The following is a 22,278-nucleotide window of genomic DNA, read 5'->3' as shown; positions in this document are numbered from 1 at the left end:
GCTGCATCTAGTGCTCTTGCAAATGGATAAAAAAAAATCAATACTGCTGCCATATAGTTCTCTAGAAATGGGCCGGCTCCTAAGCATAAGTCTCTGATTTTCAACAAAAGATACGAAGAGAACAAAGAAAAGTTATAATAAAAGTAAATTAGAATGTTGTTCAAAATAGCATGCTCTATGTGAATCATAAAAAAAGCTATAGATGTAGCAGCTGTGAGAGGATCATTATTTGCAGCAGCTGTGATTCTTATTTTCGCTCCTGCAGTCTTCTCTATACTTTTCAACAGCAAATAAATACATGTTTAGCCATTTATGCTAAGTTCTTTGGGGGTGTCTGCGTATTGCTGCTCATTATGTCTCATGACATGGAGGGTTCTGGTTTACGTGACTCACCTATAGAGCAAGCTGAGGCAAGGAATCCCCTCACACAGGATATACCTAGTGCTCTTTGCAAGCTTAGATTTATAATTGTGATTCTTTATCTGCAGCAGTTGTTTTTGAGAAGTTTATTCAGCTACCATTTCCTCTTCCTATTTTTGCAAAAATGTTTCTTTGAAGCTGGTTCTCTAAACTTTAGGTATGGCTGCTCTTATAGAAAGTATAAGCGCAGCTTCTAAGCCTAAGCATTAAGGCTCTGCCCTTGTTTTATCCAGAAATTATTGTTTAAGAAACTCTTCATTTCTCTTCTAGATACTCTAAAAATGTATAGGAAGCCCTGGAAGTGAACATACAATGGAGGGGCATTTGACCCCTGCCTAGGTAATCAGGATAGGTGGAGGATGAAAGGGGGTGGTGATAGGAGGGGCTTGATAAGGAGGGTATATAGTTCAGGGGGGTGCCCTGAAAAGATCGCTAAAAATCAGTTGCCAGGTCCGTGGGGGAAGAAGCTCCCTCCCTTAGGTAGAGGATAGACATGTCGCAGCAGGTTGGCGGAGTGCTTACCTGGTGGAATAGCAGTTATGGGTACTTCCTGGATTGGCAGAAGAGAGGTTGGTGAGGAATGATTTGGATAATGGAGAATCTGTGACTACTATGGGCAAGCTAGGTTTGGGTTTAAGTGTTTTGGTTATTTGTCACTTGTTATATGTGTTTTATAAATAAAAAGCTGCAGCCTTTTTACCCCATTTTGGTGTTGTGTTTTTATTACAGATAAAATGCCTAGTGGAAGGGTCAATACAAAGAACAATAAATAGGAATACTGAAAAATGAAAAAATATTTTTTTGCAGTTTTCTTTATAATCAATTCTACAAAACTTGAGAACCTTAAGCAAAATACCTAAAAATAGATGTCCTGATTTTAGGCGTACATACAGTACTGTGCAAAAGTCTTAGGCTATTAGTAGATTTGCGGTTTTAGCAAAGTTTTAATGACGCTCCATATTTATTTTTCAGTCTCTTTATAAGATACAAACAGAAAATACAGGAAATATGTACACAAAATATAAAAAAAACACAATTTTCAGAACAAAATGGCTTCTTCAGGCAAAAGTCAGTATTTAGTGTGACCTCCCTTGGCACTAAGCACTTTCCTGAAGTTTTCTGAAGTAATCTTCTGGTATATTTTACCAGACTTCTTTCAGCACTTCCCAGAGTTCTTCTTTAGATTTAGGTTGTCTTATTTCTCTCTCTGTCCAGGTGATCCCATACTGCCTCTATAATATTCAGGTCTGGACTCTGTGGAAGCCCGTCCATGACTGTCAGTGTTTTATCAACTGCATATGATTTCACTGCATTTGCAGTGTGCTTGGGATAGTTATCATGCTGAAAAAATAAAACCATTCCCAATCAGCTGCTTTCCAGAAGGAATGGCATGATGAATTAAAACCTGTCTGTACTTTTCAACATTCATGATCCCATCAATTCGTATAATATTGCCAATACCACTGGCAGAAATGTAGCCCCAAACCAGGACAGTACCTCCACCATGATTCACTGAAGGCAGCAAGCTCTTATTCATCCATCTCTCTCAAAATCTTCTATTCACATATTGTCGATGATTGGACCCAAAATTTTCAAACTTGGATTTGTCACTCCATATTACTCTCTTCCACTGATCTTCATTCCAATCTTTGTGAGCTTTAGAATATCTAGACTTTTCACTCTGTTCCCCTCACATGCACTAATCCAGGCAACAGCATGAGATACATACTGATTTCAACGTGTATTTCTTGTAATGGAGGCAGTGAACTGGCAGTCCTACCATAACTGGGACATCCTGTTCCTGTGCTTACTTGCCTGGGGTGGCCTCCACAGTTACATTTCTGCACTGCGTCACTTCTGAGCTCAGGGCTTAGCAAAAATGTTGTGTTCTATAAGACATCTGTCATTAAGGGATTAATGGTCCTTTTAACATATGCGGTGTGGTGTCTGAATACTGGTGCACTGCATATGTGCGTATGCTGCAGAAAAAACGTCATAACTTTTACTAGAAGCATTTTTGCTAATGGAAGTATATTGGATTTCATATTTAAATGCATTCATGCACATTTCATTGTTGTCCGTTCTATCCCAATAAACACTTAAAAGGACACTAAAGTAAAAAATACATATTCATGATTCAAAGAGTGCAATTTGGAGCAACTTTCCAATTTACTTCTATTATCTAATTAGCTTTTTTCTCTTGGTATCCTTTTAATAAAGAATACCTAGGTAGGGACAGCAGTGGGAGCTAGCTGCTGAGTGGAGGCTGTACATCATTGGAGTCCTCATCATTGGCTTATATGATGGGTCCAGCTAGCTCACCATAGTGCATTGTTGGCCCTTCACCAAACGATACCAAGAGAGCAAAGCACATTTGATAATATAAGTAAATTGAAAATGTGTTTAAAACTGTATGCTCTATCTAATCTTGAAAGTAATCTTAAAGGGATATGAAATCCATTTTTCTTTAAGAATAAAATCTTTATGCTCAGTATTCTACTATTTATAATCTTACTTTTGAAGAGCAGGATCTACCTGATGAGATGTTCTGTTTTAGATATCTTCTTTCTATCCTGTTTCATAGTTGCTCAGCAGTTTAGGGAAAGCATCCTTAAAGCAGATGATCATTAATAGTAAGGATTTTTTGATGTTAAGGATCCTGTGGATAGAAGAGTGTTTACCAAGCTGCTTATTCTTTTCAAAGTTCAGAAATATGTAGTGCTTTTGCTACATCCAAATTCAGCTAAATAGCTAATCTATTATGTATCTCCTCTCAGCAGACTTTATAATCCAATGGAAAGCTAGTTGTGAGAGGAAACTAGATTTATACTTACGGATAAATTAATTTCTTCACACTTTCACACCCATAGTAAAATCATATAATAGTACACCCTGTCACGCTCTATAGTTTAAGTTTTTTGGAGTCTTTCACCGGGATCGACTGTGCTCTTTTTTTTACCTTATCTTTATTGTATTGCTGTATTTGTAGCATATGTTTTATACTCCTGTCTTTATGTACTCAGCATTTGGAAATATGCTAAAAAAAATTCATACAGAATGGACCTATTCTACAAGTGTTTCAGCACATACCTTATTACCACACTGTTTTGTCCTGGTGTTGGGGGGGCACAACTAGGTCTATAGTACTGAAAAAGGGAAACTGACGCACAAGAATTCAGTAGAATAAGAACTGTTTATTATTAACTTAGTGCAATAACACACACTAAGAAGTGATTAAACTTATAAAGGCATTACTTATCTATTAAGGTATTAATATTGTGCAACAGAGATGAGAGTCATCATTTAGTGGAACACAGACAGATGCTGTATAAGACTTCTCTCCAAGATGTTACCCAAAAGACTCTTGACCCCCCTTAGCAATTCTAATAATTAAACCTTCAGTTGAGAGTGTGTGTTAAAGGGATAGGAAAGTCAAAATTAAAATTGCATGATTCAGATAGAGCAGGTCATTTTAAGACACTTTTAAGTTCACTTCTATTTTCAAATGTGCTTTGTTCTCTTAGTATCCCTTGTTAAAAAAATGAATACGCACAAATCATACACTAGTGGGAGCTGCTGCTAATTGGTGCCTGCACACATTTCTCTTGTAATTGGCTAAATATATATTTTCAGCTACCTGTCAGTAGTGCAATGCTGTCCCTTCAGCAATGGATAACAAGAGTATGAAGAAAATGTGATAATAGAATTAAATTGGAAAGTTGTTTAAAATTGTATTTTCTATCTGAATCATAAAAGAAAATGTTGGGGTTTACTATCCCTTTAAGTGTTTTAGCAAAATAAGAGTTTTTCTCATAACAAGCAAATATTGTCATGTTAGCCTACAACTATCTGTCTCTTGGAGTGTTACACCCCCTCTTTCTAGATAAGAGCATCTGCTATGAGAACAGAAAGGTAGAGTGAAATACTAGTGTAACTTATTTCTTAATGGCATATATGTGTTAAAGGCATATGATATATATTTACTGTATGACATACTGTATGTATGTATATATATATATATATATATATATATATAATATATATTGTGTGTGTATATGTGTGCGTGTGTGTATGTGTATATATATATGTGTGTATATATATATATATATATATATATATATATATATATATAGATATATACTGTGTGTGTGTATGTATATGTATATATATATATAGATATATATATAGATATAGATATTGTGTATATAAATTTGTATATGTAAATATGTATGTGTGTGTGTGTGTATGTGTGTATATATATATATATATATATATATATATATATATATATATATATGTGTGTGTGTGTGTAGCCGGGATGTGCACTCTCACCTTCTTTCATTTACAGGGTGCTAGTGATAAACATAATAGGTCTGAGGAAGGGGTTGTAAAATTCCCGAAACGTTACACTTATCACAGTAAATCTGATTTTTGAAAAGTTCCAGTGAGTGCAAGTTTTTTCCTTTTTGCTATATTATATATATATATATATATATATATATATATATATATATACATACACAGTATATGTGTATGTGTGTTCTAAAAGCAAAGTTTAATTATATATGTTTAATTATTTGTGCATGGAATCATGAACAGTTTCTAATCCCTTACATACTGTATACTAACGTGGATCATAGAGAATGCACACATTTCAAAACCAGTGCAGCAGTACTTTTTTTTTTTTTTTTTTATTTTAATGGAGATGGAATGGGAAATTAAAAAAACCAAAATAAATAAATAATTGTAAGTAAATAGAGGATATTGTGTTCTTTGGAAATTGTCCTTAAATATTGGTTACCCTTTGCTCACAATTTGCTTCTCTTCCCACAGGAAAATGAGTGCATGAGAATTAAGATTCTGGGCGACTGTTACTACTGTGTCTCTGGTTTACCAGTGTCTTTACCTAACAATGCCAAGAACTGCGTGAAGATGGGATTGGACATGTGTGATGCCATAAAGTATGTGCAATGTACAGAGGAAGGAATTATAAGCAGGCGCAGCATTTTATGGCAAATCGCTTCCTTTCCTACATGGTTTTTTTTTTATATAGAAACTTCAAGTTGTTTATGACAGAAGATTTTTAATTTTTTGTCTTTCTTATCTCTGTTTTAGTATGTGGAGGATATAAAACCCTAAAATAGAAGTTAAAATTAAACTAAATGATGGACTGAAAGTCTGATTAGCCTGAGTGTATTATGTAGATGTATTTTTTTTATTTTAATTTTATGCAATTATATTCATATTTTTTTAAATATTGAATTGTAAAGGTTTAGGGCCAGATTACAAGTGGTGCATTCGTTTTTTTAACTGCCCTCAAAGTAAAAAAAGTAGCGCAGCTGGATTAGCACGTATATTACAAGTTGAACGTTAAAAGTTAGTGTGCAAGCAAAAGGCTCAGACTTTGGATATCGCGACCGCACTAACTCCTCCCCAAGAGATAAATAGAAAAACTCAGTTCATAATTTGACAGAGCCCATGACTTTACAGAATTTAAATTACAGGAAAATGAGACAAAATAAATAATGAAAGTATAGTGCAGTGCTGTTTAAACTAAACAATTTATTTAATAATCTCATACTGTTTAAAATTCCATTAACCCAGCTTTTATATTATTATCATCATCATCATTTATTTGTATATCGGTAAAAAAAAAATCCATAGTGCTGGGTACAAAAATAGTAGTTTTCTATGACAGGATTTGTGGTAAGATACAGATACAAGACAGACTTAACACTAATTAGTACAGGGGGAGGAGGGCCCTGCTCCCAGGAGCTTACAGTCTACAGGTTGAGGGTGCAGAGGCATAAGGTTTGGGGTAGCTTGCTAGTGGATTGTAGTTGCAGCAGTGAGTCAGGCAGTTTATTATTATTATTTATTATTATTTATTTTGAATAAATAAGAAAACTAAGTTGTTATTGTCCCTTTAAGTACTACACTTTAAAGCGAAAAATAAAGACTGATGCGGTGCAGGAAATGTAGACATTGAATATTGAGCACAATATAAAAAAATAAAAAAAAGATCAATTAAAGGGACATGAATCCTCAAACGTTTCTTTCATGATTCAGAAAGAGCATGCAATTTTAAGCAACTTTCTAATTTAATTATTTATCAAATCTTCATTCTCTTGGTATGTTTTGTTGAAAAGCAGGGACATAAGTTCAGGAGTGTGCACATGTCTGGAGCACTCTATGACAGCAGTTTTAAAAGCATGTTATACATATGGAAGAGCACTATTTCTTGCCATGTGGTGCTCCAGACACCTACCTAAGTATATCTTCAACACAGAGTATCATGAGAATGAAGCCATCTTTGATAATAGAAATACTTTTTTTTTAATTGTATGCTCTTTCTGAGTCACAAAAGAACATTTATAGATTCCATACCCCTTTAAGCATACCAGGGTACCATGGGCCATTGTCACCATTTTTGTAAAATGCCTCAAAATGTTTTATGCTAACCTTACTCTAGGGTATTCTAGTCCTTTCATGTGTAGCTCATTGTATTTTTCTCTTAAAGGGCCATGATACCCAAATGTTGAAACACTTGAAAGTGATGCAGCATAGCTGTAAAAAGCTGACTAAAAAATATAACCTGAACATCTCTATGTAAAAAAGGAAGATATTTTACCTCAGAAATTCCTCAGTAGCCACATCCCATTGTAAAGGACTTCTAAGCAGCAAATCAGTATGTCTGTCCCGGGACAGCTAAGGGAGTGAGCTTCGTTAACACTCATATTATTTCCTTATTCAGTTTAAGGAAGTTTACCATGAAATCTCATGACATTTAAGTCAAATCTCACGAGATCACAGTAAAAGAGTTCATGACCTCAGCACTGTTGATGCTGATTGGCTGCTGTTCATTTCTTCATTATTATTGTTTTATTTACCTGCAATTGAGTATAACAGAACCTACTCTGCTGAGCTGAGGAGATTGTGAGGTAAAATATCTTCTTTTTTACATAGAGATGCTCAGGTGATATTTTCCTGTCAGCTTTTTACAGTTATACTGCATCAGTTTCAAGTGATTTAGCATATGAGTATTATGTCCCTTTAACATAAATCTTAATTTTGAAAGGTTTCGGTAGCATGAATTTTGTAACAAACCATAACAGCTTATTTCAACTATTTTTTATACTAATAGCTATTTTTAATATTTGATCTGACATACTGTACGCTTTGTAATCTCCTGTAAATCTTATAGTGTAGCATTTATATGTATGCAACATTTAAATATTGAAGTTAACATTTGAATGTGATAAAGTATGTTTTTTATGTATTTATCAATCTCAATCTCTAAATATTGTTTGCATCAAAGTAACAACACATCCCTTATATAGCTATATTTCTTTGTTGCCTTTATTTTTATATGCCCCTTTATATATAGAGATAATATGGTGTCTGGGCACATAGATCATGGGTTTCCCATGAATTTAATTAACAAGCCAAGGAAACAAAAATGGTCACTAACTGCTGTTTTAAGAGTGCAATTATGATTTATTTATTTTTTAAAACTCTCCTTGTAAACAACAATATTTATTTACCCATGACATTTCGGGGGAAGAAACATTTCTCTTCCTCAGATAAACAATCATTACACACAGTGCAATATAGAAAATATATACTATTTGTTTAACGTTACAAAATAACCATACATTTGTAATAGCGTATTGCTTGAATTCCATAGGTTGGTGAGAGAAGTTACAGGAGCAGATATCAACATGAGAGTCGGAGTGCACTCTGGGAATGTCCTCTGTGGAGTCATTGGCCTGCGGAAGTGGCAGTTTGATGTCTGGTCTCATGATGTGTCATTAGCCAATCGCATGGAATCTGCAGGAGTACCTGGGTATAACTTAATTTCATACCTTTTAAACCCCATTGTCTCTTAGAGGTTGCTGTGAGATAGGTACATCTTACCACGTTTGAAGTTTCTTCAGGAAAATATACACTATATAGACCTACTGATTTTAACATGTTTTCAAAATTACATTTATTCTGTTGAAATAGCTCTCTTTACAAATTCACATGCCCAATATAATAATCCACCATATTTTTGTGCCTCAGAACAACATTATTTAAATGTCACTATTTATCCTGAATATTTTATCAATGCTTTTCTTTGTTGTAATTCACCTTGTATACATATTTCTCTTTATCAAACTATGAATTCTATTTAAGTGTGTTTTCAAATTCAAGACCATTTCAGATCACCAGAAACATGTTTTTAAAAGCCTTTTTATTACTGTATTTTATTAAAAGGGACTTAACAGCTCTATATCTGTGAAAATGTTTGTCAAATGTGTATATTGTATTATGTTCAATTTTTTTTTGTCTGATTTCCCTGTCTCCAAAACAAAATGCCCTTGCTAATTAAACATAAAATAATATGTATTAACAGCAGTTGAGCATGAATAGTTTTTTGTACATGTGCAGTTTAAAGGAAGAGAATATGTAGCCATCAGCTCAATCAATTAATAATAATTATAACAGGCACTTAAGCAAAACAAACATATATTAATTTCTGATCTCCATCTAATGGATTAATGTAAATATATATTTACAAATACTCAATAGTATTTACATCTAAAATGTCTAGTATGATCACTGCTGTTCTTAAAGGGACATGAAACCCAAATTTTTTCTTTCATTATTCGTTTACAGCCTACAGTTTTAGACAGCTTTCCAATTTACTTCTATTATCAGATATCATTCTCTTGGTATCCTTTGCTGAAGGAACAGTAATGTACTACTGGGAGCTAGCTGAACATATGTAAATAGTCATCCAATGACGAGGCAAATGTGTATAGCCACCAATCACCAGCTAGCTTTCAGTAGTGTAAAATATGTACATATTATTATTTCTTCTACTAGATACGACGAGTCCACGGATTCATTCTTACTTGTGGGATATTATCCTCCTGCTAACAGGAAATGGCAAAGAGCACCACAGCAGAGCTGTATATATAGCTCCTCCCTTCTCTCCACCCCTAGTGATTCTCTTTGCCTATACTAGTAATAGGAAGAGGTAAAGTGAAAGAGGTGATAAAATGATAGTTTTTATTTTCTTCAAGCAAGACTTTTTTATTTTAAATGGTACCGGTGAGTGCTATTTTTCCTCAGGCAGCAGATGGAAGAATATTTCTGCCTGGAGGTTGATGATCTTAGCAGTGGTCACTAAGATCCAGAGGAGTTCCCATAGAATGGCTGAGGACTACTTGAGAAGCTTCAGTGTGGGGAACGTTTTTCATGCTTCAAGCATTGAGGTATGTTCAGTCATTTTTTTTTCTGGAGAGACTGTGGTATTTCAGAACCGGCTGACATAGTTCCCATGAGGGAAGGGGTAAGCAGTAATCCTACATGCAATGAGGGATGTTACTGAGACCTGTATATTATGGGGCTAAATATTGAATGACACTGGTAGCATAATGTTTGAGTGAAAACGATTTTATGTCCAAGGGCAAATAACGTTTTTATGTACAACGGTTTTTGTGTTTGATGGCACTGGAGGGTGTTACTGAGACCTGTATATTATGGGGCTAAATATTGAATGACACTGGTAGCATAATGTTTGAGTGAAAATGATTTTATGTGCAAACGTTTTTGTGTTTGATGGCACTGGAGGGTTTCACATGGCTGACAGTGTTGTATTGGGTATATGAAAACCCATATGGCTAGTTCCTATACCGCTTTACAGCGTTTTTTTACTACGCAGAGACATTGTATAAGATGTCTCTGCCTAGTAAAAAAACGCTGTAATTTTGCGCCTTAGATGCGCAGTTGTATTTCTCATGAAGGCAGCAAGCTACAGCTCCGGTGGGCCTAAACTGAAGAGATAGCCTAATCGAAGTGAGAGTGTAATTCTCAGACCCCAGAGGGCAGGAAGGCGCCACAGCAGAGCTGTGGCGTGGTGCAGGGGGTTGCTATTTTATTTTTCATAACGTTTTGGGTCGTTTTGGGTAACGTTTTTTTCTCATAGAGGGTTAATTGTCCCTTACTTGTGGTGCAATCTTAGGCTGCCAGATAAGACACATATATGCAAAAATTGTGAGTGTTATAACATGTTAAAGCAGTTTTGGAAAAATTGTACGCTTTTTTTTCTCTTAAAGGCGCAGTACCGTTTTTCAGATTGTTGTGTTTTTCATTAAATAAAGTGTTTTAAAGACTTTTTGTGGTTATTACTAGCCTGTTCAACATGTCTGACATTGAGGAAAGTCAATGCTCTATGTGTTTAGAAGCCATGGTGGAACCCCCACTTAAAATGTGTCCTTCATGTACTGACAGGGCCTTACATTGCAAAGAACATATTTTAGGTGATAAAAGTATGTCTAAGGATGATTCTCAGTCTGAAGAGAATCCAGGTTATGCCATCCAATTCTCCCCAAGTGTCACAACCTTTAACGCCCACTCAAGCGACGCCAAGTTCTTCTAAGGCGTCTAATTCTTTTACCCTGCAAGATATGGCTGCAGTTATGTCTACTACCCTTACAGAGGTATTATCTAAACTGCCAGGTTTACAGGGTAAGCGCAGTAGGTCCGGTATTAGAGTAAATGCTGAGCCCTCTGATGCTTTATTGGCCATCTCCGATGTACCCTCACAGTGTTCTGAGTTGGAGGTAGGGGAATTACTGTCTGAGGGAGAGATTTCAGACTCAGGAAATGTGTTCCCTCAAACAGACTCGGACGTGACAGCCTTTAAATTTAAGCTTGAACACCTCCGCCTGTTACTCCGGGAGGTTTTAGCGACCCTGGATGATTGTGACCCTATTGTTATACCACCAGAGAAATTGTGTAAAATGGATAAATATCTAGAGGTTCCTACTTACACTAATGTGTTTCCAGTCCCTAAAAGGATTTCGGACATTGTTACTAGGGAATGGGATAGACCAGGCATTCCGTTCTCTCCCCCTCCTACTTATAAGAAAATGTTTCCCATATCTGAACCCATTCGGGATTCCTGGCAGACGGTCCCTAAGGTGGAGGGAGCTATTTCTACCCTGGCTAAGCGTACAACTATACCCATTGAGGACAGTTGTGCTTTTAAAGATCCTATGGATACAAAATTAGAGGGTCTTTTAAAGAAATTGTTCATCAGGGTTTTCTTCTACAACCTATAGCGTGCATTGTGCCAGTTACTACTTCAGCAGCTTTTTGGTTTGAGGCTCTAGAGGAGTCTCTTAAGGTTGAGACCCTGTTAGATGATATTTCTTTTGCAAGATGTACCGAGTCCACGGATTCATCCTTGTGGGATATTGTCCTTCCTAACAGGAAGTAACAAAGAGAGCACCACAGCAGAGCTGTCTATATAGCTCCCCCCTTAACTCCACCCCCCAGTCATTCTCTTTGCTGGCTCTAAGCTGGAAGGGTAAAGAGAAGAGGTGTTAAACTTTTTATTTTATCTTCAATCAAGAGTTTGTTATTTTTAAATGGTACCGGTGTTGTACTATTTACTCTCAGGCAGGACATAGATGAAGATTTCTGCCTGGAGGATGATGATCTTAGCATTTGTAACGAAGGTCCACTGCTGTTCCCACAGAAGCTGAGGAGTGTAGGAAAACTTCAGTGTGAGGAACGGTTTCTTGCTTTACAGCAATGAGGTATGTTCAGTCATTTTTTCTGCAGAGACTGTGTTAACTCAGAAAGGCTGACAGTTTCCCCATTAGGGGAAGGGTAAACAGTAATCCTAGTTAATAAGGGCATTACTAGTTTACATAAAGGGCTAATCTTATGGGCACTCAGTTTGTGTATAATATATTGGGCAAACGTTTGTGTCTTCTGGGAGTACGGTCTTTATTTTTAAGGGACATATGTTGAAGGGTTCACTTGGCTTATTTAAGGGGTTTTTATAACCCACATGGCTTTTAAAAAAAGGTTTTCTCCAACATAGGTGTGTCCGGTCCACGGCGTCATCCTTACTTGTGGGATATTCTCTTCCCCAACAGGAAATGGCAAAGAGCCCAGCAAAGCTGGTCACATGATCCCTCCTAGGCTCCGCCTACCCCAGTCATTCTCTTTGCCGTTGTACAGGCAACATCTCCACGGAGATGGCTTAGAGTTTTTTAGTGTTTAACTGTAGTTTTTCATTATTCAATCAAGAGTTTGTTATTTTCAAATAGTGCTGGTACGTACTATTTACTCAGAAACAGAAAAGAGATGAAGAATTCTGTTTGTATGAGGAAAATGATTTTAGCAACCGTAACTAAAATCCATGGCTGTTCCACACAGGACTGTTGAGAGCATTAACTTCAGTTGGGGGAACAGTTTGCAGTCCTTGCTGCTTGAGGTATGACACATTCTAACAAGACGATGTAATGCTGGAAGCTGTCATTTTCCCTATGGGATCCGGTAAGCCATGTTTATTACGATTGTAAATAAGGGCTTCACAAGGGCTTATTTAGACTGTAGACATTTTTTGGGCTAAATCGATTGATATTAACTCTTATTTAGCCTTGAGGAATCATTTATTCTGGGTATTTTGATATAATAATATCGGCAGGCACTGTTTTAGACACCTTATTCTTTAGGGGCTTTCCCAAAGCATAGGCAGAGTCTCATTTTCGCGCCGGTGTTGCGCACTTGTTTTTGAGAGGCATGGCATGCAGTCGCATGTGAGAGGAGCTCTGATACTTATAAAAGACTTCTGAAGGCATCATTTGGTATCGTATTCCCCTTGGGTTTGGTTGGGTCTCAGCAAAGCAGATACCAGGGACTGTAAAGGGGTTAAAGCTTAAAACGGCTCCGGTTCCGTTATTTTAAGGGTTAAAGCTTCCAAATTTGGTGTGCAATATTTTCAAGGCTTTAAGACACTGTGGTGAAAGTTTGGTGAATTTTGAACAATTCCTTCATGTTTTTTCGCAATTGCAGTAATAAAGTGTGTTCAGTTTAAAATTTAAAGTGACAGTAACGGTTTTATTTAAAAACGTTTTTTGTACTTTCTTATCAAGTTTATGCCTGTTTAACATGTCTGAACTACCAGATAGACTGTGTTCTGAATGTGGGGAAGCCAGAATTCCTATTCATTTAAATAAATGTGATTTATGTGATAATGACAATGATGCCCAAGATGATTCCTCAAGTGAGGGGAGTAAGCATGGTACTGCATCATTCCCTCCTTCGTCTACACGAGTCTTGCCCACTCAGGAGGCCCCTAGTACATCTAGCGCGCCAATACTCCTTACTATGCAACAATTAACGGCTGTAATGGATAATTCTGTCAAAAACATTTTAGCCAAAATGAACCCTTGTCAGCGTAAGCGTGGATGCTCTGTTTTAGTTACTGAAGAGCATGACGACGCTGATATTAATATCTCTGAAGGGCCCCTAACCCAATCTGAGGGGGCCAGGGAGGTTTTGTCTGAGGGAGAAATTACTGATTTAGGGAATATTTCTCAGCAGGCTGAATCTGATGTGATTACTTTTAAATTTAAATTGGAACATCTCCGCATTTTGCTTAAGGAGGTATTATCCACTCTGGATGATTGTGAAAATTTGGTCATCCCAGAGAAACTATGTAAAATGGACAAGTTCCTAGAGGTGCCGGGGCTCCCAGAAGCTTTTCCTATACCCAAGCGGGTGGCGGACATTGTTAATAAAGAATGGGAAAGGCCCGGTATTCCTTTCGTCCCTCCCCCCATATTTAAAAAATTGTTTCCTATGGTCGACCCCAGAAAGGACTTATGGCAGTCAGTCCCCAAGGTCGAGGGAGCGGTTTCTACTTTAAACAAACGCACCACTATTCCCATAGAGGATAGTTGTGCTTTCAAAGATCCTATGGATAAAAAATTAGAAGGTTTGCTTAAAAAGATGTTTGTTCAGCAGGGTTACCTTCTACAACCCATTTCATGCATTGTCCCTGTCACTACAGCCGCATATTTCTGGTTTGATGAACTGATTAAGGTGCTCGATAGTGACTCGCCTCCTTATGAGGAGATTATGGACAGAGTCAATACTCTCAAATTGGCTAATTCTTTCACTCTAGACGCCTCTTTGCAATTGGCTAAGTTAGCGGCTAAGAATTCTGGGTTTGCTATTGTGGCGCGCAGAGCGCTTTGGTTGAAATCTTGGTCGGCTGATGCGTCTTCCAAGAACAAGCTACTAAACATTCCTTTCAAGGGGAAAACGCTGTTTGGTCCTGACTTGAAAGAGATTATCTCTGATATCACTGGGGGTAAGGGCCATGCCCTTCCTCAGGATCGGCCTTTCAAGGCAAAAAATAGACCTAATTTTCGTCCCTTTCGTAAAAACGGACCAGCCCAAGGTGCTACGTCCTCTAAGCAAGAAGGTAATACTTCTCAGGCCAAGCCAGCTTGGAGACCAATGCAAGGCTGGAACAAGGGAAAGCAGGCAAAGAAACCTGCCACTGCTACCAAGACAGCATGAAATATCGGCCCCCGATCCGGGACCGGATCTGGTGGGGGGCAGACTCTCTCTCTTCGCTCAGGCTTGGGCAAGAGATGTTCTGGATCCTTGGGCGCTAGAAATAGTCTCCCAGGGTTATCTTCTGGAATTCAAGGGACTTCCCCCAAGGGGAAGGTTCCACAGGTCTCAGTTGTCTTCAGACCACATAAAAAGACAGGCGTTCTTACTTTGCGTAGAAGACCTGTTAAAAATGGGAGTGATTCATCCTGTTCCATTGAGAGAACAAGGGATGGGGTTCTACTCCAATCTGTTCATAGTTCCCAAAAAAGAGGGAACATTCAGACCAATCCTAGATCTCAAGATCTTAAACAAATTTCTCAAGGTCCCATCTTTCAAGATGGAAACCATTCGAACTATCCTTCCTTCCATCCAGGAAGGTCAATTCATGACCACGGTGGATTTAAAGGATGCGTATCTACATATTCCTATCCACAAGGAACATCATCGGTTCCTAAGGTTTGCATTCTTGGACAAACATTACCAGTTCGTGGCGCTTCCTTTCGGATTAGCCACTGCTCCAAGGATTTTCACAAAGGTCCTAGGGTCCCTTCTAGCTGTGCTAAGACCAAGGGGCATTGCAGTAGTACCTTACCTGGACGACATTCTGATTCAAGCGTCGTCCCTCCCTCGAGCAAAGGCTCACACGGACATCGTCCTGGCCTTTCTCAGATCGCACGGCTGGAAAGTGAACGTGGAAAAGAGTTCTCTATCCCCGTCAACAAGGGTTCCCTTCTTGGGAACAATTATAGACTCCTCAGAAATGAGGATTTTTCTAACAGAGGCCAGAAAGACAAAGCTCCTGGACTCTTGTCGAATACTTCATTCCGTTCCTCTTCCTTCCGTAGCTCAGTGCATGGAAGTGATCGGGTTGATGGTAGCGGCAATGGACATAGTTCCTTTTGCGCGCATTCATCTAAGACCGTTACAACTGTGCATGCTCAGTCAGTGGAATGGGGACTATACAGACTTGTCTCCAAGGATACAAGTAAATCAGAGGACCAGAGACTCACTCCGTTGGTGGCTGTCCCTGGACAACCTGTCACGAGGGATGACATTCCACAGACCAGAGTGGGTCATTGTCACGACCGACGCCAGTCTGATGGGCTGGGGCGCGGTCTGGGGATCCCTGAAAGCTCAGGGTCTTTGGTCTCGGGAAGAATCTCTTCTACCGATAAATATTCTGGAACTGAGAGCGATATTCAATGCTCTCAAGGCTTGGCCTCAGCTAGCGAGGACCAAGTTCATACGGTTTCAATCAGACAACATGACGACTGTTGCGTACATCAACCATCAGGGGGGAACAAGGAGTTCCCTAGCGATGGAAGAAGTGACCAAGATCATTCTATGGGCGGAGTCTCACTCCTGCCACCTGTCTGCTATCCACATCCCGGGAGTGGAAAATTGGGAAGCGGATTTTCTGAGTCGTCAGACATTGCATCCGGGGGAGTGGGAACTCCATCCGGAAATCTTTGCCCAAGTCACTCAACTTTGGGGCATTCCAGACATGGATCTGATGGCCTCTCGTCAGAACTTCAAAGTTCCTTGCTACGGGTCCAGATCCAGGGATCCCAAGGCGGCTCTAGTGGATGCACTAGTAGCACCTTGGACCTTCAAACTAGCTTATGTGTTCCCGCCGTTTCCTCTCATCCCCAGGCTGGTAGCCAGGATCAATCAGGAGAGGGCGTCGGTGATCTTGATAGCTCCTGCGTGGCCACGCAGGACTTGGTATGCAGATCTGGTGAATATGTCATCGGCTCCACCTTGGAAGCTACCTTTGAGACGAGACCTTCTTGTTCAGGGTCCGTTCGAACATCCGAATCTGGTTTCACTCCAGCTGACTGCTTGGAGATTGAACGCTTGATTTTATCGAAGCGAGGTTTCTCAGATTCTGTTATCGATACTCTTGTTCAGGCCAGAAAGCCTGTAACTAGAAAGATTTACCACTAAATTTGGAAAAAATATATCTGTTGGTGTGAATCTAAAGGATTCCCTTGGGACAAGGTTAAGATTCCTAGGATTCTATCCTTCCTTCAAGAAGGATTGGAAAAAGGATTATCGGCAAGTTCCCTGAAGGGACAGATTTCTGCCTTGTCGGTGTTACTTCACAAAAAACTGGCAGCTGTGCCAGATGTTCAAGCCTTTGTTCAGGCTCTGGTTAGAATCAAGCCTGTTTACAAACCTTTGACTCCTCCTTGGAGTCTCAATTTAGTTCTTTCAGTTCTTCAGGGGGTTCCGTTTGAACCCTTACATTCCGTTGATATTAAGTTATTATCTTGGAAAGTTTTGTTTTTAGTTGCAATTTCTTCTGCTAGAAGAGTTTCAGAATTATCTGCTCTGCAGTGTTCTCCTCCTTATCTGGTGTTCCATGCAGATAAGGTGGTTTTACGTACTAAACCTGGTTTTCTTCCAAAAGTTGTTTCTAACAAAAACATTAACCAGGAGATTATCGTACCTTCTCTGTGTCCGAAACCAGTTTCAAAGAAGGAACGCTTGTTGCACAATTTGGATGTTGTTCGCGCTCTAAAATTCTATTTAGATGCTACAAAGGATTTTAGACAAACATCTTCCCTGTTTGTTGTTTATTCAGGTAAAAGGAGAGGTCAAAAAGCAACTTCTACCTCTCTCTCTTTTTGGATTAAAAGCATCATCAGATTGGCTTACGAGACTGCCGGACGGCAGCCTCCCGAAAGAATCACGGCTCATTCCACTAGGGCTGTGGCTTCCACATGGGCCTTCAAGAACGAGGCTTCTGTTGATCAGATATGTAGGGCAGCGACTTGGTCTTCACTGCACACTTTTACCAAATTTTACAAGTTTGATACTTTTGCTTCTTCTGAGGCTATTTTTGGGAGAAAGGTTTTGCAAGCCGTGGTGCCTTCCATTTAGGTGACCTGATTTGCTCCCTCCCTTCATCCGTGTCCTAAAGCTTTGGTATTGGTTCCCACAAGTAAGGATGACGCCGTGGACCGGACACACCTATGTTGGAGAAAACAGAATTTATGTTTACCTGATAAATTTCTTTCTCCAACGGTGTGTCCGGTCCACGGCCCGCCCTGGTTTTTTTAATCAGGTCTGATAATTTATTTTCTTTAACTACAGTCACCACGGTACCATATGGTTTCTCCTATGCTATTATTCCTCCTTAACGTCGGTCGAATGACTGGGGTAGGCGGAGCCTAGGAGGGATCATGTGACCAGCTTTGCTGGGCTCTTTGCCATTTCCTGTTGGGGAAGAGAATATCCCACAAGTAAGGATGACGCCGTGGACCGGACACACCGTTGGAGAAAGAAATTTATCAGGTAAACATAAATTCTGTTTTTGTGTAGGCCCCAGCAACATCGAGTGAGAGGGCGGGGCCTATTTTCGCGCCTCAGTTGCGCACTTAGTTGATGCAGGCAAGCAGCAAGCAACGTCTCCAGAGGTCCTGGTACTCTTATGGGGCCCAATCGAAGCTTTATTCCCACAGAATCGTTCCCTAAGGGCAGGTAGGGCCACAGCAGAGCTGTGGCAAGGTGCTGACAGGTTTTTTTTACCGGTTTTAGACATTTGTCATTCCGTTTTTTTCATTTGGGGGTATATTGCTTAGATATTTTTGGTGCAATCTTACTATAACTTAGTGGATGTACTGTAAAAATTTCGGAAACTTTGAGGCAATTTTTAGCATTTTTGCAGTTTGTGTATGTTCTCTTAAAGGCACAGTACCGTCTTTGAAAATTGTTTTTTCGTTAAATAAAGTGTTTTTCCAAGCTTGCTTGTCTCATTACTAGCCTGTTCAACATGTCTGACATTGAGGCCACTCATTGTTCAATTTGTTTAGAAGCCATTGTGGAACCCCCTCTTAGAATGTGTCCCCCTTGTACTGATATGTCTATAAATTGCAAACAGCAAATTTTGACTTATAAGAGTTTGGCATTGGATGATTCTCAGACAGAAGGTAATCAGGTTTTGCCATCTAGTTCTCCCCAAGTGTCACAACCAGTTACGCCCGCTCAAGTGACGCCAAGTACTTCTAGTGCGTCTAATTCTTTCATCTTGCAAGATACGGCCTCAGTTATGAATACTACCCTCACAGAGGTTTTATCTAAACTGCTAGGGTTGTAAAGGAAGAGCAGTAGCTCTGGGTTAAGAACAAATGCTGAGCCTTCTGACGCTTTAGTTGCCGTATCCGATACTCCCTCAAAATGTTCTGAGGTAGGAATGAGGGATTTGCTATCTGAGGGAGAAATTTCTGATTCAGGAAGGTTACTCCCTCGAACAGATTCAGATATGACGGCATTTAAATTTAAGCTAGAACACCTCCGCTTATTGCTCAGGGAGGTTTTAGCGACTCTGGATGATTGTGACCCTATTGTAGTTCCAGAGAAATTGTGTAAAATGGACAAATATCTAGAGGTTCCTGTTTACACTGAGGTTTTTCCGGTCCCTAAGAGGATTTTGGACATTGTTACTAAGGAGTGGGATAGACCAGGGATTCCGTTCGTTCCCCCTCCTGTTTTTAAGAAAATGTTTCCCATATCTGACACCATGAGGGACTCATGGCAGACGGTCCCTAAGGTGGAGGGAGCGATTTCTACTCTAGCTAAGTGTACAACTATACCTATCTAAGACAGTTGTGCTTTCATTGATCCTATGGATAAAAAATTAGAGGGTCTCCTCAAGAAAAATTTTGTTCAAGATTTTCTTCTTCAACCCATAGCGTGCATTGTTCCTGTAACCACTGCAGCTGCCTTTTGGTTTGAGGCTCTAGAAGAGGCTCCTCAGGTGGAGACCCCACTAGATGATATTCTGGACAGAATTAAGGCTCTTAAGCTAGCTAATTCTTTTATTACAGACGCTGCTTTTCATCTCGCTAAGTTAGCGGCAGAGAATTCAGGTTTTGCCATTTTGTCGCATAGAGCGTTATGGCTTAAGTCCTGGTCGGCTGATGTGTCATCAAAATCTAAGCTTTTGACCATCCCTTTCAAAGGTAAGACCCTATTGGGCCTGCTCTGAAAGAGATCATTTCAGACATCACTGGGGGGAAAGGTCATGCCCTTCCCCAAGATAAGTCGAATAAGACAAGGACCAAACAAAATAATTTTAGTTCCTTTCGAAACTTCAAGGGTGGTCCCTTTTCCTCTTCCCCTGCTGCAAAGCAAGAGGGGAACTTTGCTCAATCCAAGCCAACCTGTAGACCTAACCAGGCTTGGAACAAGGGTAAATAGGCCAAAAAGCCTGCTGCTGCCACTAAGACAGCATGAAGGGGTAGCCCCTGATCCGGGACCGGATCTAGTAGGGGGCAGACTCTCTCTCTTTGCTCAGGCCTGGGCAAGAGACGTTCAGGACTCCTGGGCCGTAGAAATTGTAACCCAGGGGTATCTTTTAGATTTCAAGGATTCTCCTCCAAGGGGGGAGATTCCATCTTTCTCAATTGTCTGTAAACCAGACAAAAAGAGAGGTGTTCTTACGCTATGTAGAAGACCTTTTTACCATGGGAGTGATCTGCCCAGTTCCGAAAGCAGAACAGGGACAAGGTTTCTACTCCAATCTGTTTGTGGTTCCCAAAAATGAGGGAACCTTCAGACCAATTCTAGATCTCAAGATCCTAAACCCATTCCTAAGGTTTGCCTTTCTGGACAGGCATTACCAGTTTGTGGCTCTTCCCTTTGGGTTGGCCACGGCGCCAAGAATCTTCACAAAAGTGCTAGGGTCCCTGCTGGCGGTCCTAAGACAGCGGGGCATTGCAGTGGCCCCTTATCTAGACTACATCCTAATTCAAGCGTCAACTTTCCAACTAGCCAAGTCTCACACGGACTTAGTGTTGGCCTTTCTAAGATCTCATGGGTGGAAGGTGAATGTAAAAAAGAGTTCTCTTATTCCTCTCACAAGAGTCCCATTCCTGTGAACTCTGATAGATTCGGTGGACATGAAATTTTTTCTGACGGAAGTCAGGAAATCAAAGATTTTAACCACCTCCCGAGTTCTTCATTCCATTCCTTGGCCGTCAGTGGCTCAGTGTATGTAAGTAATCGGACTTATGGTAGCGGCAATGGACATAGTTCCGTTCGCCCGCTTGCATCTCAGACCACTGCAACTATGCATGCTCAAACAGTGGAATGGGGATTATGCAGATCTATCTCCTCAGATAAATCTGGATCAAGAGACCAGAGACTCTCTTCTTTGATGGTTGTCACAGGATCACCTGTCATGGGGAATGTGTTTCCGCAGGCCAGCGTGGGTTAGTGACGGCAGACGCCAGCCTACTGGGCTGGGGTGCAGTCTGGAACTCCCTGAAAGCACAGGGTTTGTGGACTCAGGAAGAGGCCCTCCTACCGATAAATATTCTGGAATTAAGAGCGATATTCAATGCTCTTCAGGCGTGGCCTCAGCTGGCTTCGGCCGGATTCATCAGGTTTCAGTCAGACAACATCACTACTGTAGCTTATATCAATCATCAGGGGGGAACAAGGAGTTCCTTGGCGATGATAGAAGTTTCCAGGATAATCCGATGGGCAGAGACTCACTCTTGCCATCTATCAGCGATCTACATACCAGGGGTAGAGAACTGGGAGGCAGATTTTCTAAGTCGTCAGACTTTTCATCCGGGGGAGTGGGAGCTCCATCCGGAGGTGTTTGCTCAACTGGTTCAGCTATGGGGCACACCAGAATTGGATCTGATGGCGTCTCGTTCCTTGTTACGGATCCAGGTCCAGGGATCCTCAGGCAGTACTGATAGATGCTCTAGCAGTACCCTGGTCATTCAACCTGGCTTATGTGTTTCCACCATTTCCTCTCCTTCCCCGTTTGATTACAAGAATCAAACAGGAGAGAGCTTCGGTGATGGTATGCAGACCTGGTGGACATGTCATCTCTACCACCATGGACTCTGCCACTGCAACGGGACCTTCTATTTCAAGGTCCGTTCAAGCATCCAAATCTAATTTCTCTGCAACTGACTGCTTGGAGATTGAACGCTTGATTTTATCAAAGTGGGGTTTCTCTGAGTCGGTCATAAATACCTTGATTCAGGCTCGAAAGCCTGTCACCAGGAAAATCTATCATAAGATATGGCGTAAATATCTTTTTTGGTGCGAATCCAAAGGCTACTCATGGAGTAAGATCAGGATTCCTAGGATTTTGTCCTTTCTTCAAGAAGGATTGGAGAAAGGATTGTCAGCTAGTTCCTTAAAAGGACAAATTTCTGCTTTGTCAATTTTACTACACAAGCGTCTGGCGGATGCCCCGGACGTTCAGTCTTTTTGCCAGGCTTTAGTCAGAATCAAGCCTGTGTTTAAACCTGTTGCTCCACCATGGAGTTTGAATTTAGTTCTCAATGTTCTGCAAGGGTTTCCTTTTGAACCAATGCATTCCATGGATATTAAGACGTTACCCTTGAAAGTTTTATTTTTAGTTGCTATCTCTTCTGCTCAAAGAGTTTCTGAGCTTTCTGTGTTACAATGTGA

At 39.9% G+C, this 22,278-nt stretch overlaps 1 protein-coding gene across 3 annotated transcripts in view; it reads left to right on the top strand.

The window, feature by feature from the left end:
- The window catches only part of ADCY7 (adenylate cyclase 7), a 722,067-nt gene that overhangs the window by 508,012 nt on the left and 191,777 nt on the right, over positions 1 to 22,278 (top strand). For all 3 annotated transcript variants that reach the window (XM_053699557.1, XM_053699558.1, XM_053699559.1), the window contains 2 exons: positions 5,254 to 5,381; positions 8,108 to 8,266. In XM_053699557.1, coding sequence (XP_053555532.1) covers positions 5,254 to 5,381; positions 8,108 to 8,266 — 287 coding nt within the window. The remainder of the gene's footprint in view (positions 1 to 5,253; positions 5,382 to 8,107; positions 8,267 to 22,278) is intronic.

This window comes from Bombina bombina, chromosome 1 (genome assembly GCF_027579735.1).
Source record: "Bombina bombina isolate aBomBom1 chromosome 1, aBomBom1.pri, whole genome shotgun sequence".
NCBI classification, from domain to species: domain Eukaryota; kingdom Metazoa; phylum Chordata; class Amphibia; order Anura; family Bombinatoridae; genus Bombina; species Bombina bombina.
Note: the sequence above shows the minus strand (reverse complement) of the source record. Positions and strands in the feature narration are given on the sequence as shown.